At 38.7% G+C, this 16,378-nt stretch overlaps 1 protein-coding gene across 2 annotated transcripts in view; it reads left to right on the forward strand.

The window, feature by feature from the left end:
• Positions 1-16,378, forward strand: part of sox6 (SRY-box transcription factor 6) — a 98,135-nt gene that overhangs the window by 12,531 nt on the left and 69,226 nt on the right. For both annotated transcript variants that reach the window (XM_015057228.1, XM_015057229.1), the window contains exon 3: positions 11,618-11,707. In XM_015057228.1, coding sequence (XP_014912714.1) covers positions 11,618-11,707 — 90 coding nt within the window. The remainder of the gene's footprint in view (positions 1-11,617; positions 11,708-16,378) is intronic.

The following is a 16,378-nucleotide window of genomic DNA, read 5'->3' on the forward strand; positions in this document are numbered from 1 at the left end:
TGGCTGGAGAGATAGCAATGAAGGGATCTTGTTAGTGTGTATGAGGGGAACACTAACCTGGCTTGGCGGTCCGGTACCGCGGTGATCGGCTGAGGGACGAGGAGACAGCAGATGCTGTGCTGACGCAGGGCGCCGGAGGAAGCGCCTGGAGAGGGGAAGCGCTGATACTGGGCAGCGCACTACTGGGTGAAACAGCAGAAGGGCCAAATCCAGATCCGAATACTTAGTCAGACGAGCGGGGGTCATGCACAGTGGGACTGAGAGCAGAATCCGTGGGAGTGGGCGAGAGCAGAGTCAGCGAGACAGGCGTGGGTCGAGATCCGAAGGGCAAATAGCAATAGTCCGACAAGGGCAAGGCAAAAGGGGTAGATCCGTGGAACAAAGCGTGGTAGAAACGATGAGAGCGAGACAGGAGTGCTGGAAAACTACTAGCTGAAAGCGTTCGATAATCTGGCGACTTGGTAGTGACTGAGAAGGGCTTAAGAAGGGAAACAATCAGGGAGCAACACAGGTGTGGGGAATAACGGGAATGAGGGGTGTGGCATGGATAAGTTCAAACAAAAACACAGAACACCATGTGAACATTACAATATGCAATTAAAAATGACTTCAGTTTGTTTTAAAGAGAATGTTAGTAATAGCGATTTTGTTAAAAAAAAAAAATCTCAGTGAGGGGTCTCTCCCTCCACTGAATAAATATGCTCAAATTGATTTGAGCATATTACAAATTACAAATTTAAATGTTTAATTTTCTTTTGTTACCATACAATACTTCTGGAATAACACATGCATTTATTTTAAGGTTTTTGTCACAGTTTTTTCATTGTTTTTTTTTTTTTAATCAAAAATGTTGATAAATATAAACAACATGGACTTCAATGTAATTTAAATATTATTTGGCTGTTGCATACATTCATACTTTTTCTTTCAAAAGCAACCAATGTAAGCTAAAAAAAACAAAAAAAAAGAAAAAGTGACCCATGGGGTTCTGGTCCAGTTCACATTATGTGTAGATCCTAAAGTCTGGCATTTTAGTAAACACATTCAGATGAGTAATTCAGTAAACAACTTTAATTATGCAACTTTTTTCCACAAAATTGTTGTTTAATGAGAAAATAATACTAAATTACAAGAGCTGCAGAAAATTCAACACATTTGCAGTTTTAAGTATCATAACATGTTCCGTAATCATGACATTAAAAGAAAAAAATAAAATAAAATGAAAAAGCTTTATTATAAGGCTCAGTCTTGCATGGTGGCTGTCCAGAGTTCCTAAAATAAAGTTTCAGTGTGTAAAGCAGACACTTGGCTTCCCTACAAACTGTGATGCATTCATGTGGATCCTATTAGTCTCTTTTTGTCCTTGTGGAGTCAGACACCCATTAATTTACTAATTCACACTGAACTGCTATGATCACAGTGCTCCCCATTTTCTTTGCACGTCTATTAATTTAACATAGATGAATAAATGTGAATGTTTTCGAGCATTGATTAGCAGGCAACTTTATGTCTGACAGTTAAATTGCTGGGTACCCCCCCTAAAAAAATCTCCCCAATGCAAGGTACCCAGTAATTAAATTTTTGCGGGAAATTATTATCATTTATTACAGTGCGCGGACTGTAATGATTGCTAACATCAAATGGAAATTATAAATTAAAATTGAGTCGACATGTTTCTACTCGTGAAGTGCTGATCCCCCTCATCAGCATCGGCTTAAAATCCAGGGGTAATGTCTACTTTTCCTTTCTAGTAAACTAAACACACTCGTCTTTCAGTTTCAGTAGCATATTTGCATAATAATGGCCATGTTAAAAAAATAGCAATATGTCATAGGTATCATCTTTCTTAAAAAAATAAGAAGTTGTATTTTACTAACAGTAATCACATTTGCTCTGCCTCCCTTTAATCACAATAACGCTTCCTTTCATTTTAGATTTAAAATAACTGTTTTGCAACCCAAACAGAAACTTAAAAAAAAAAGAAGAAGAAGCAGAGGGATCAGGGACTGGAAAGTTCATTTTGTCATCCAAGCATTTAATGATCCTAGTTCTTAAAAGTGACCTTGCAGGTTAGAAAGCAGAGCAGCACAGCAGCTCCTTCCAGCTGCACACATGGCATCCATCGGGGGCACAATCACGCACAGTCCCAACACCTCAGGCTCGGACATATGTTGAGTTTTATTTCATTCTTCTGACATTAATCCTATTCACCAGCTGTTCTGCCAGCTGCCACTCTCCGGCTTAAGGGGAGATTGCAGTTTTGGGGGCTCTGAGTACTGGTTTATCTTGGCTCCTCGTCTTCTGCTCACAAAGTTTTGATTGAGTGAGGTTCTTTTTTTTTTTTGCACTACTATCACCTGTATCCAGCTTCCTACCTTACAATTCCTCTCTTTTCAAGTGATGTGAGGCAGCAGCTTGTTGACATTTAAAGGTATTCAAAGAATAGTTATGCTAAAAGAAAGAAACATAAGTTTCCCTGCTAGAAGAAGATGCCTTAAGATCACCTGCTTGTTCATTCTTTCTTCTCAGAAAGCCACTGTAAGGACCCGCAGCACTGGAACCGGCTTATAGCACCGTCATCTAGCAGCATTTCAGTGGGATTAGCCTGGACATGGCCTCGGCCTGTACAGTTATGATTATTGACATATTGGGTCTGACATATTTCACATTTATGTGCATTGTCTGGAAGCATACTCAAGTGTTCTCAATGTCATTTCTGCTGAAGTACAGCGGGGCAGCCTGCGAGCAAGGGCCGCAATGAATTGATCATTGCTCACTGCTCACTTTAATAATTCAAGGCTGATTGCCACAGAGTGCCGCAGTAAAATGGATTGGGAGAGGTCACATGCTGCTTGGCTCAGGAGGTGAAGCCTCTAGGGGATGCTTAATTCATATATGCTTGATGGACACGTGTCCTATTTAGAAAGGTCAGGGTGCTGTGTGCACAGACGGCATCTCGCAATGGACAGGTCAACCCTGTAGGATTAACATGTTGGTCAGTGAAGATCGAGGTGAGGGGGACGGGAAAAGTTTCTTCACATGGAAGCCAGTTTGCTTACCCTTGCATAAAATCTATGACCCTTAAAGAAATTATTTGTTCATTCCTACTGTATTTGTTTTTGCAGAAAATAGTTCCACTTTGGGCCGGCCTGATGCATTAGCAGATTGTTGTTGCTCGGCTCTGAGATAGCAAAACTTTTCCTGCTAGCTGTTACTGTTTGTAAATAGATCAGAGAGAAATAACTATTATTATGATCTCGGATTTTATTGTCACCGACAAGAATGTGATGCAACTCCTTTTAAATCTTCTTTTTAGCTAAATGTTTTAGTTTACCTCCCGGTTAGCAAACTTAAACGTATTCATTCTGTTTGAGATAAAAAAGATTAAAATGTTGTTTTTTTTTTAGTATACTTAAATGTTTTTTGACTGTAATGTTAAATAGTGCAATTCTTCTCATTTAAATATATTGTTGTAAAAACACTTTATATTTTTTCTATTTAATAAAAATAGAAACTTGGACTTTTGTTTTTCACTAAGATGTTAAAGTCAGAACAAGCAACTCAAAAATATTTCCATATCGTAAAGTTCTTCAAGTTAACAACTTGCATAAAAAGAAGAGAAAAATGAGGCATATCCTTATCTACTGACTATCAATAAAGGAACAAGGCAATAAATAAATAAATGATTAAAGTTAGCATTTAATTTTAAATAATCTTTATTTACTGGTCTGCTTGTGAAGAAAAGTACATACATTTCAATAAATTTTTGATTCATCAATTATCTGAAAAACAATTTGTGTCAAATAAAGAATGCAAAAATGATTAGGCAGAGAAAGGACCTCAAGTAAATCCTGCCTCGGATCTTAAACAATCTCAGGCCACATCTGCGTGTAGCTGTGTCAAACTCTTCAGTTCACTTTGTATCCACCACTTAAACACATCAACAAAGAAATAGAGGCAACTATAAAAAAAAAAAAAGTAGAATAAAATAAATATCCACTAGAAGCAAATGTTTCCAATCATGAAAGAAACAGACTAAGTATTTAAAGTCCAAACTACTTTGTACTTAACTATTAATCCAATCTTAGCCTTCAGCAAAGCTTTCCCAAAGCCTCAAATGCTTGTTTATGAACGGACCTCCGACTTAGAAAAAAAAAAAAGGACAATCTTTTGCTGACCCCTAACCCGTTTAAGAGGCTAACAACTGATTTTGGCTCAGATACAGGAAAGAAGGTTGGACCTAGCAGTGACGAACATCAGGAAAGCTGCAACAGAGGGGATATGTTCCCACTCTGATGAAGCGCATCTTAACTGCAGCGCATTTTTAGACACTGTTTACACGACCAGACAGGACAGACTAAAGGTGACTAACAGAAATGTTCACCAAGTGGAATAATGATTAGGTGTCAGTTAAAGAAAGCCCTCCGCCAGGTGCAGGCGCTCTGCTTGTACAGTGACACCAAAGCAAAAAGCTGGACTTCCTTATTTATGCATGCCAGCACCGGTAATTACACATAAAAAAAAAAAAAAAAAAAAAAAAAGCTGGAATTATTTAACTGCCCCAAAGAAGTCTCTTGGAAATGGAGGAGGTTATTACAACTGTTGACAACGAGCAAAGGTAATTGCCTAAAAATGAGCGACAACGCTGTGTTATGCTCTAAATTTTTTTTCTCCCCTCTCCGCTATCTGAAGCTCCCTCTTTAGAGTTCGTATTGTGCGGCATCACCCGGCTGTGTAACCTATTGCGTTCCGATTGCTCCCATGCAATTAGTGCCCTTTTTGTCCTCACTTCAATAACAGCGTGATTATGGAGACTTCAGGAGTATTTGCAGCATCCAACAGCTGTTGTCTCGGGGGCTACCGGCTGAATGACAAAAACATGTTTTCTCTCAGGATTTCACTTCCCTGCCTGCCTCTTGTAATTATTATGTTTTATTTGGTTTGATGACGGGGTCTTGTTTTTAGTGTGCCTGTGATTAAGATATTCAAAGGACTCCTTGGAGTGTGTCACAGTCATTTTCTTTCGTTTTCTACTTCTTTTTTTTTTTTTTTTTTTTAATTTCGACTTTTGATTTGTTTCCCTCGGAGCTCAGATTGGATGAGGAATCAGAAGTTAACCTGTCATTGTCTCACTAAGAGACCGACTGTTTTATTTTATTTTTCTTCAATTTTGGGATGGTTTTGTTAATGCCTGAAAGCTATGTACATGTGACCAAATGTAAGAATTAAAATTGTTGGTTTAATTTTGATAAAAATGGGTTAGGATCTGCAAGTAATTAGAGTTAGGCTAATCATGCTAATTTATTAACCATATAACATTTAAATAAATTAAATTGTGTATTTTTCCTTTTAAATATTAGTAAGTAGTGTCAAAAATAAGTATAACATCTCAACATTTCTGTTGACGTAAAGTATACACTGCGTGTCAATAGCAGCCCAAATAATTCACACACAAAGACATCAAAACAAATTACTCCATAAATTAAGTCATGTGCAGTAAAGTGGACTTAGACTTGCAAAAGGTGTTAAGAAGGATCAGTAACATTTCAGGAAAAGTAAGAAAGAGAGAGGGAAAGAGAAAGAGATTTTTTAATTTGATTCAAGTTGAGTGATGGACCAGATTATTCAAACAATTTTACTTCATCAGAAAGAAACTGACAGTTTCCTAGGCTGTGCATATGGGATAATTTTAAAATCAATCCTTATTTCTTCATCAGATTTTTATCAAGACCCAGTACATTTACCATTCATCTTTCCTTTAATTGTATGAAGATTTCCATTTTTCACATGCTGAAACAAACAGCCCCACATCATGGTGTTGCCACCTCCATTCTTCACAGCTGGCATGGTGTTTTGGTTGTGATGTGCAGGTCCTTCTCCAAACGTCCTCAACTGTTATTGCAGAGAACGATGTTGGTGTCATCTGACTATTTTCTCCCGCTCATTCACTTGTTCAATTGTTTTGCCACAAACTTTAAATGCATTTCAATATGTTCTCTCTTCAGAAATGGAGACTTGTGTCAAAACCAATCGTTAGGGGCATTAGGTTTAAGTGTTTTATATATATTTTAAACCAGATCAGGTCAAGAGATATAGCAGGGGATTTTAACTATATCACTCTATTTGCTTTTGCAATTTCTTCATGTGTGCAGTAAAATGGACCTTTTTTGCCTTTGTAATACCCCCTTTTTTACATAATGTTAAATTTTGACTTATTTAGAATGATTTCTTTGCATGTGTACAACCAGAATTGTTACCAACACATGGACACGTATGCTGCGCATAAATAGTGATATCACAGAACATATATCAAATATTTCCCAATATTTAATTGGGTAAGCATAAATTGCATTGTTTCAACAAATATATTTTGTGACTCTGATTTAAAATTTCATTTTCTTTCATTTTCCGTTTTAATCGTTTAAACTGACACCGACATGCACAAATTGCAACAAATACTTTCTATTTAATTCTAATTCCCTTCCCTACGTTTCTCCTAATGCAAATTGCTCCCCCGTCTCGCTTGCTGTCCAATCTGCTTCATTGTGAGAGGAAGTTATTTTTATTGTCGGTGTCAGCTGATCATTGATTTCTTAATTACACGTTTTCCCTTGAGGCTGTGACAACTGATATACTGTACAAGGCCAATGGTGAAGGGGGAGTCTTTCAGTCTCTTATCCATGACTTATGGCTAAGTTGACTCTCTCAGATAGCTCTCTTTTCTCTGCCAATGGCTTTTCAACACAACAAACACTCAAACACAAGTATCATCTTTCTCCCAAGAGAACAGTGCACACAGAGACGCTCAGAATGTGGTGGCAGTCTGTGGAAACGCTTTCATTGCTGACAACCAAGAGTAATAAAACACCCTGCGCTGCATGTTGCAACAAACCATTTTCTTTCCTTTTTTTTTGATGCTTTGAGGTGGTTATGGTCATTGGAAACACGATGGTGTGTTTGTGTTGCATCAACAGATTTACTAAAGCTTTAAGAGATTGAAAGTATTGATAAGTGAAAATGGCAAAAAGCAATGCTGGAACGTTTCAGTAGCCCAAGTGTACAAACAGAGAAACTGTACTTCATAGGTCCAGTTCAGTCCACATAATTATTTAAAATGTAGCGCTTAATTAATTTTTGCTATAGATTTTAATTTGAAATCACAGATTAAATTTAATTTGGGACTATTTGCCATTTTGATGCATTCCCCAGTTTGAAATTTGACTAGTTTTTATTCTGATCATGTAAAAACATGACATACCAAAGGACTTAGTTCTATCTTCACTTCTTACTCATCAACATTTCCAAACAACTTGCTCTTGATTTTGGAAAAAAAAAAAAAAAAAAAAAAAAAAATTCTTTCTTTCATGTTAATGAAAACAGATTGACAGCCACGTCAAAAAATAGACCTGTGTCTTTTCTCATAAATTTGGGCATATGACTATTTAACATCAAATTGAACAATACGGGCATATTCAAGTAAAAATAAATAAATAATAAAAACTGAAGAAAATACCTGTAAAATCTATATATAAAAAAAAAAAAAAAAAACAGTACATCTCCAAATCTTTTTCTACATACAAAGGCTAATGGCAACTATTGTCACATGAGATGCACATGATTACCTTACTAGTCAGGATTTAAATGGAGCTTTACCCTGTTTAAAAACTCACATACCTAGTTTGATGCGCTCCTGACTGTTGAAGTGAGAGTGAACATTTGCGGCAGCTTTTGAATCTGGTAAGAGAATCAGAGAAGTATTGGAGGAATCTAAAACTGACAATCCCTTTGTGTGGAATATAGTGTATAGGTGGAAGACATTCAAAATGACTGTTTTCATAACCAGTTCTGGCCATTCATGGCAATTCACCTTGACAGCAGACCGCAAGATCTCAAAATGTCACTTCTCAAGTACTTTCAGTAAAGACTAGAGGAAAGGCTACTTATTCATAACCAAGGTGTCTTAACCTTTTTCTCATTTGCGATACAAGTTTTCTTAATATATTTGTGTTTAATGATTAAACCAATGTTCAACTTTGATATTTGTATGTAGTTAAATTACTTTCTATTCTAGAGATAAACAAAAGAGATTAGACACTGACATGTGACTGTTTCTTTGGCATGACTTTATATCAAGTTAAGATTAATGATGTCTAAGAGACAAAACTGTGAGCAGATGTAGGATGAGACAGAAATTGATATGCAACGGGCAACTACTTTACCAGTATTTGTTCTGAAGAATTATAGAAAAGACTCCAACTAACTACCAGCTGTAGCTTTGCTTTCTGGCTTACAGTAACCGTGAAATAAGGAGTCCAAGAGCTGCCATGTTTGAAAAGGTGTGTTTATGTCACACATCAACTCAGAAGCATTCCATTGTTAAGATTTATGAGGTTCATTACCTTTGTTTGGAATACAGTTTAAAAAAATGGGAGAAATAGTCTAATCTTGCCAACTTATCTCAGCATTAGGTGTCTAAGTTGCAGAGTCTGTTCACCCACATCGGCAAGATCACAGAGTGCCTGCATAGGAACGTTGTATACCAGAGATGGCACCTCTGATAGGAGGCGAGCATACTGAATTTGGCAGTGTTACATCAGGGACTGCTATTCACTTTCTTCTGAGTGCCATTTGGAAACTCAATAAAAAAAAAGGGTTCAGGGCATTTTTCCAGTTACATAGCACTGGCCCCAGTGAGGAGACAATGAGACCCAGACAGGCTTAGGACTCCAGAAGCCATTCCTCTCTCAATGGGAACATGTCTTGGACAGACACTCCAGTAGTTTTGTCTTGTATGTTGCTATCTGCACTAGCTGCAGAGCGGAGGGGGTCCATGCCAGGCGAGGGTCCGCAGGGACCGTTGGAATAGCTGGGGCTGGAGGAAGTTGGTCGAGGTCCAGTGGGGCGATCTGGGCTTGGTGACAAGCCAAGCTGTCTACTGCAGGGACGCTGGGAAAATGTAAATAAGAGTCTGATAAGGCCTATTGTTTTCATTCCATTCTCATCCCAGCTGAATGACCTGCTCCCCAGCCACAGAGTGTTTTATCTTGAGAGAGGGAGGGGAAAAAATGGAACGGGTGGGGGTGTGAGAGATTTAATAGCCCCCATAGGAAAATAAAAATAAACTCGCTGGACTCTTCTGTTGTTTGAGCTAATTCCTCAGATTGCGATGTCCTACTTTGAAATTTCACTTAAAACTTTAGGAAGATCAAGAAAACCTGTCAAAAATAATGATATTTGCTCAGGAGTCAGATGTGATGGTATTATCTGACATAAGCTGTTGTTCTCTGTCAAACCCAGTGTGGATCAACGTCTGACGTTCTCTGTCAGAATTTGACAGTAATAATTATGTTGCTATTGAACAGTATTTCCATTGGCATCACTGATTTCTCCTGAGAAAAGAGACATGCATTTTAACAACTGAAATAACTTTCCCTCTATTAATCTGAATTCTTGCAGGAAAATAGGCTGTGCAAGAACAATTTGAAAAAAGCCAGACTTCTGACTCACTTTTTTTTTTCTTTTTTTTTTTTTTTGTAAGCATGCTTGCGCAAAAGTTGTTCTGTTTTTTCCAAACCCCTTTTTTGGTTTCCTGTTTTTGTCTGCACCTAGTCGGACGGTGAAAGGTGTTTTGAGAGTTATTTTGTGGACTAATCTGGGAGTCATTATTCACCTCGCTCAGGTGGAAGCTCAGGGAGGACAGCAGTGCATTCCAGCTGTGGTCTCTCGCATTGGAGGACTTGACAGGTCAAGTCTGGTCCAGCGAAGGGGATGTAGGGAGCGAGGGAGCGGCGGTTCTCCCGGGAGGGAGGGAGCAGGGAGGGGGAGGACTGGAGTAGAATGGGAGCTGGCACCGTATTATCTCCAACTGTTGGTGCATTCCTTAATGATCAAGTGCTGGAGAAGCATCTGTTATGAGAGTGTGTGTGCATAGAGAGGGAGCATGTGTGTGTATACAACACATGCCTGATATGTTTGTTTAATTCTTCTTTATACAGCTTGAAAAATATGACTTTTCTTTTGTTTTGGGGGGGGAAGTCAAGCTCTGTTATGGTTCTGTCTGTGTTCGAGGGAGTTTGTTGTTCTGGGAGAGGAAGCTGTCTCACCCAGGGGTGACGGGCAGGGAAGAAGGGCTGATCTTTGCTACTCCCGCTGCCCTTAACCCCTGTTTTAAGATCTGTGATCTCTGTGCCACGCTGGGAGTTAACACACACAGAACACATAGGCTTTCCTCCCTCCCTCCCCCAGGGTCAAGGGGACAAACTGTGAGTTGGGAATTGGAAAGTCAATAAAGCAGAAGTAATGTTATAATGACCCTGACTTGAAGATGTCCCATTGACCCCCATCATACATGGAGGAAGTGGACAATCAAACAAAACGGCGACTCTGCTTGATCTCCCGAAAAGTCATCCTTAAACAAGGTCACGAGAACTGCTGACCCCCTGTTACTCCCCGTTCCTCTGAAGTCTGCGTGTTTGTCAGACGGAACCAAGACTGTTTGCTTTGTGGAAGCAGGCAAGAAATGTAACAGACAGATAAAAGGAAACAACAATTGTACACATCCTCAACTGAATAAATCTTCCCTGTGTTTGATGTCAAGAATGATAATGGTAGACCAGAAGAGTCCTGTATATTGCATGTGAAATTCCCCTGATTTAGCTTTCTTACTGCTTTTGGTTCGGGATTTTGTGCTGAACAAAAAAAATTTGGGGAAGGGGCGCGGGGAATTTCACACACACCTGGTAAAATGACAAAAAAATCAAGACTATAATGAAGTATTTCAAAAATTTTCCTCATGTTTCATGCAATATATCCTGTATTATTCACATTACTTCACAAATAATTGACATCTTAAAGGGTTGTGGAGTCTTTTTAGACTCAGAAGTACTTTACAGTTACAAAACTGAAAACACGTCAGTTACGAAGCATCCTCAAAAAAAAAAAATTAAAAATAAATAAAATGTTCGCCTGACATGAATTGTTCATACTTGGAAAATAATTCTTAATATAATGGCATACTGGACTTGCATGGAGTCTAACTCTTAAGTTTGTTGAAGGAGTGTCTCCAAGTGGAGGGATGGAGCCTTGCTTGTGCTGCTGGTATTTGATGGGAACAGGCTGAACCCGGTACAGTGCAGAGATGGTGGAGGCCTGGGTCAGGCAGCCCAGTATGTTCTTTATCAGCTCCGCCAGCGACAGCATGGCAGATTGCAGCCATTCCTCCTCTGATTCATTGTGTCCTGGACAAATGTTAATTGTTTTCATCATTGGCAGCTATGTGAACGTTTGGACGTACCCAGTCTCACTCCTTGCCTCCCACTTAATGTGCGTCTCTGCCCTTACGCTATCACCACAATGCCGTGTTCCCTCCTCGCTCCACCCTTGGCTCGTCTTTTAACAGGCAGCTGCAGTCCTTTTAATGTTTCCCATCAAATAAAACACCATTATTTCATCTCATACCTTGACTTTACGGTTAGGAGAATAGATTTATAGCACCCACGGAGGTGTAAAGCAGAAGCTATGTCCTATATCCGTCCGTCTATTGTCGATATCCACTTATATGTCCAAATCACAAATGCTGAAAATGGTTTTCAAATGCTCTCTTTTCTTTTTGTTTCAGAATCTTCATGCATGGAGAAACTTCTTTCTAAAGACTGGAAAGAGAAGATGGACAGGCTCAACACCAGTGAGTTACTGGCAGAAGTTAAAGGTAGGAATCACCAAAGCAAAGCTATCTATTCAGCTTTCTTATGGTATTCTGTTTTATCAGAATACAACAACCGACATAAAAAGATGTGGTTGTCTTGTGGCAAAATATAAAAAGGTTTGAGGGATAAAAATACTGTCGCTTATAACAGAAATGAAACTAAGGCTCTTGGCTGCCTTCATCACTGATGCCTCTTCTCCCTTACTTTTAGTTCAGATGCACAACTCTAGCCTATTTTGTAGGCTTCCTTAAAATTTCCGGCCCATTGCAAAAATCTGATCGTCAGCGCTTCAGCGTTACCCCCAAACACTGCACACCTATCCCAAAAACAAAAAAATAAAAAAATAAAAAAGAGCCCTTCTTACTCTGCTCTGGTTTGTATAGAGGTTTTGTGCAATTCCTCTAACTGTTGAACGCCAAAGTGTGTTTCATGTAAACAGAGCACGGCTAAGCTGAAAGGAAAAGAGACGACAGTCAGATAGGAGAGGAGAGTAGACGGTACGGAGACCCGAACAGCCTTCTCCTCGCTGAACTCGTGTTACAGTGGAATGTCTCGACTATTAACCGTGAACGCCCTGTACGGCGTGCTGGGAGCACCGCAGCAGAGCAGCCAAGCACTCCCCCAAAATTTCTGTTTATGACAGGGTGAGCTGAAGGTGGGCTGAGGATGGGCAGGGCTCCTGCTTACTCCTTAGCACTGACTGTTACTGAACGCAGGCATGTTTATGTTGAACAGGAAAGCTGAAAACCTGCTGGGTGATAGCACCAGGCTGTCACTGGCTCCTGCCAGTGAGTTTCTGTGAACCAAATTTTTTTTTGTTTAATTTTATTTTTCTAAGCAATAAATTGAGGTCACATTACTATCATTATTATTATTAATGGTAGTAGTAGTAGTAGTATCCCCATAGGTCTAATTAATCAATTGCAAATATAACATGATTGCATGGTTATCAATTTCAAGCTTTGCAGTTTTTTTTAATATTTCACACTAGACAATATTTATATATTGCCCTATAAATAGCATGTTTTTTTTTTCTTATTTTTAACTGACCCTATTTATGGCAGATAAACTGATCATTTAATGAAATTTGAACTGTTTTGGAATCTTTAAGATAAATTGTGACAACTGTTCTATTAGCAATATATAAAAAGCAAAACACTTATTTCCCAAAATAAATTATTTAATCGTGTTCAACATTTTTTTATGGAGGTCGACAAATCTTTTCCTTGTGCCTTGGCAGATTTCCTATAATTTTCAATGATGCCAACCAAGCAAGAATTATGTTTGAGATGTGACTTTAAAGTACATCCACAGATGTGCCACAATTTATCTCAGATCAATTAACATGAACATATCAGAAAGAACTAGAAACACTTTCTAGCAAATATAAATAATTATGGAAATTCTAACTGACCTAAAACCAGTTAATGCCAGTGAGAAAAAAGTCTTTTTTTTTTCTTTTATGTAATTGTTTTGTTTCATATGTATTTTTGAAATATCTAATGAAAGTAAATTAGTCTAACTTTCCAAATCTAAAAGGACTTCCTCAGGTAATATGCACATGGGAAATGGAAACGTAAGGCTGTTGCTTAGCTTTAATAAATTACATTTTGTCCACTTGGTGAGAAATGCAAAATCAGCTGTGGAATGGTTAAATATTTGCTGGCAATAACCTTAATGAACTAAAGGGTAAATCATGGCTTGGTAAACTAGATTCATTGTGCCTGTGCTCGTGCACTGTATGCCAGGACAGATCAAAGAGCATGGTGTAAAATGTTTAAAATGATTTAGCCTTTTGAAATTTGGTGTTAAATTACAGGCAGGGCATTTGTGCTGTTTGATGAATGGGAATGGAAAGGTTACTTGGTGGTCTGTAAACAGGTAGGGAGCCTGATAATAAACACTATGGCCTCTGTGTGTTGATGAGTTATGGAGACAGTCTATACACCACAGTTACAAATATAAATGCTTCTCCTATCACAGAGGCAGCCTTAGATTTTTAATTAGCATGCCATTTCATATGACTGTAGACATTTCAAAGGGCTGCTTTGTGTTCACCCTTACAAATGTCTCTCTCTCTGCGTTTGATGTCTGCCTGATGTAAATACGGGCAATTAAAAAGAAGCCCAGGGTTGGAGATGCACAAGGTCTGCCTAATTAAAACACAAACAAAGGTACCAAGCAGAAAACACCTTATGATTAAGATCTAAAGTGTTAACGATGAATCACAGGTTCCATTAACTGCTAGGTTAAAATGAGTACAAAAGGCAAACATGCCTGTAGGTTTTAAAATAAACAGAAGATAGTAGGAAATAAAGGATAACATGCAAATAGAGAGCACAGTGCCCAGTGGCAGAGTGGCCTTGTATCTTTTTATGTAGATCGCTCTGTGATTCCTTGGCCTATTATTCAGGGCAAAATTTAAGCTTCCTCCTGACAATGTTCTATCAAAACCTTGAAAGCCACATAATTGTGTTCTTGCAAAAGCGTGCAATGGAATCTTGCTGGTGTGGAAACAGCTGTTTTGGTCCAGTTCCTAGAAGACAAAGCAAAAAAAGAAAATCAAATAGTGTGATAGAATTTTCTCAAGAAAAGAGAGATTCTTTCAGAACGGCTTTGTTCCAACATGCCCCAAATGCTTTATTCTGCTGAAGTGAACACGCACGTACAGTAAACAAACAATGCAGGACAATTGTATCAGCAGCATCAGAGATCGCTTTTTGAGCTCTGCTAACCCAACTATTTACCTCTTAGAGATGACAGAAGTATAATTATGGCTTATTGTTGTGTGGGTGTATCGCTGCATAAAGTGCTGGTTTTCATGCTATTTAGAGTCAGTGTAAAACAAGCAACATGATCCCATGCTTAAGGTAGATATGTAGGATTGTGCTACTGAGGGTTAATGATTTCAAATCTCCATGTGCCTTGTCTTGCGAGCTTCTGAAGCTTGGTATCAGTGCGGCCGTGCAAAGGAACGTTTGTGAGGGAGCATTAGTAGCGGATTTCTTTTCAACTGTTTGTTTTCATACCTTAGCTTAGCTGTCAATCTGCAGGAACGATGAAATCTTCTGAACAAAACCACAGAGGAAGAAAAGGGAGGCTGGCTGGAAGGGCTCCAAACCACACAAAATGATAATAGATGGCAAGGTGGATCGAGCGCTTGAAAAGAAGTAGGCCACGAAAAAGAGTTCAGATGTGGATACTCAGACGCAACATTTATATTTATAGAAATACATTACCCCCCCATTACATGGAGCACAGTAGGACATTTATAATAAATAAGGCACATGCTGTGTTAAATGTATACAAATCTAGTGTTCAGTAGTAGATAAGTCCCCGTCTGTTCCAGGCTTAAGGTTCATACTCAACAGAGCTGTTTAAGTTTCCCTGCTGAGTGCCTGCTTACTGCCCTCACTTAAAAACAAACAAACAAAAAAACAAACAACGTAAACACACATTCTGCTCAGGCATCTAGACAAACTAAGGGGAAATTAGTAGCTGCAACTGTATTACAGTGTGAAACTGTAATAAGTTCCTTGGAATTTGTAAAAAAAAAAAAAAAAGAAAGAAAAAAAGAATGGAAGGGGAAATAAAAACGCTCACTACAGTACGCTATAGCGTTGCAATGGCAGCTTGAATTCTGAAGCAGAAAAATCAAGGCTACTGCGCTGTCACAATCAATTTGAGGATGGTTTCTACATGACAGTGGTCGGGTGCGCGCAGACAGCCCTGCGGCGGGCAGATAAGTGGAAGCTCTTTAGGAGGAGAACAGAGGGCAGGGCAGGGTGGCTGCCGAGACGGATTTGATGCTGGCCCTACCTGCGCTGGCCACACTGCTGCTCAGCCAGAAAGGAGCCCACTGTGTGAACACAGAGCCTGCATTGTTGAGAAGTCTCACCTCAAAAACATGCACATACGCTGTAATTCTTCATGGATGCAGATGCACCGCAAACGTCAACTCATGTACGCCTTAGAAACATGTTTAATAAAGAATTATAGATTCCAAATGGTGGGTTTATTTTATCTATGTAATCTATTTCATTTATATCTACTCAAATAGATGAAAAAAAATTAAAAAAATTACGCAAATAGCACAAAACTGTATCTGTCTGGTTGCTCCGTTCAAAAAAAAAAAAAAAAATGCCTCAGTTAGCATTTTCTCCACAACACTTCAGTCAACTGTTTGGCCTGTGCACTCAGGTGAAATATGAGCCACAGTAAATCATTATTCCTCAGGCCACATTTGCCAGATGAATGCATGGGAGTGTTAGACTGTGTGTTTTTCTCCTCTAATGAATTGAGGAATTTAGCTTGTGGCAATGGAGGTAAAGAGAAAAAAAAAAGGTAGTTCCATGCCTCTGTATGTTTGTATACATGTGTAACAGGGACAGAATTCAGTGGTTCGAGGCAGTTTGTTCACTTTGAGAGCCCTTTGGATCCTAACGTACCAGAAGATTTTACCGGCAATTTATACATGGATGGATGAATGGATGGATGGAAGGATGGATGAATAAATAATGTTATATATTTAGGTAATTATGTATTTTCTTTTCTGAAATCTGGAAAAATGCTTTCTCTTTTTGTGTCCATGGTGTAATATGTCACATTTCTTAGCACTTCAGACTGATTTTTTTTTTTTAAGTTTATTTGATAGGGACAGACACACATTGACA

This window comes from Poecilia latipinna, unplaced genomic scaffold (genome assembly GCF_001443285.1).
Source record: "Poecilia latipinna isolate Pla-1442-1.1 unplaced genomic scaffold, P_latipinna-1.0 Scaffold1445, whole genome shotgun sequence".
Lineage (NCBI taxonomy): Eukaryota > Metazoa > Chordata > Actinopteri > Cyprinodontiformes > Poeciliidae > Poecilia > Poecilia latipinna.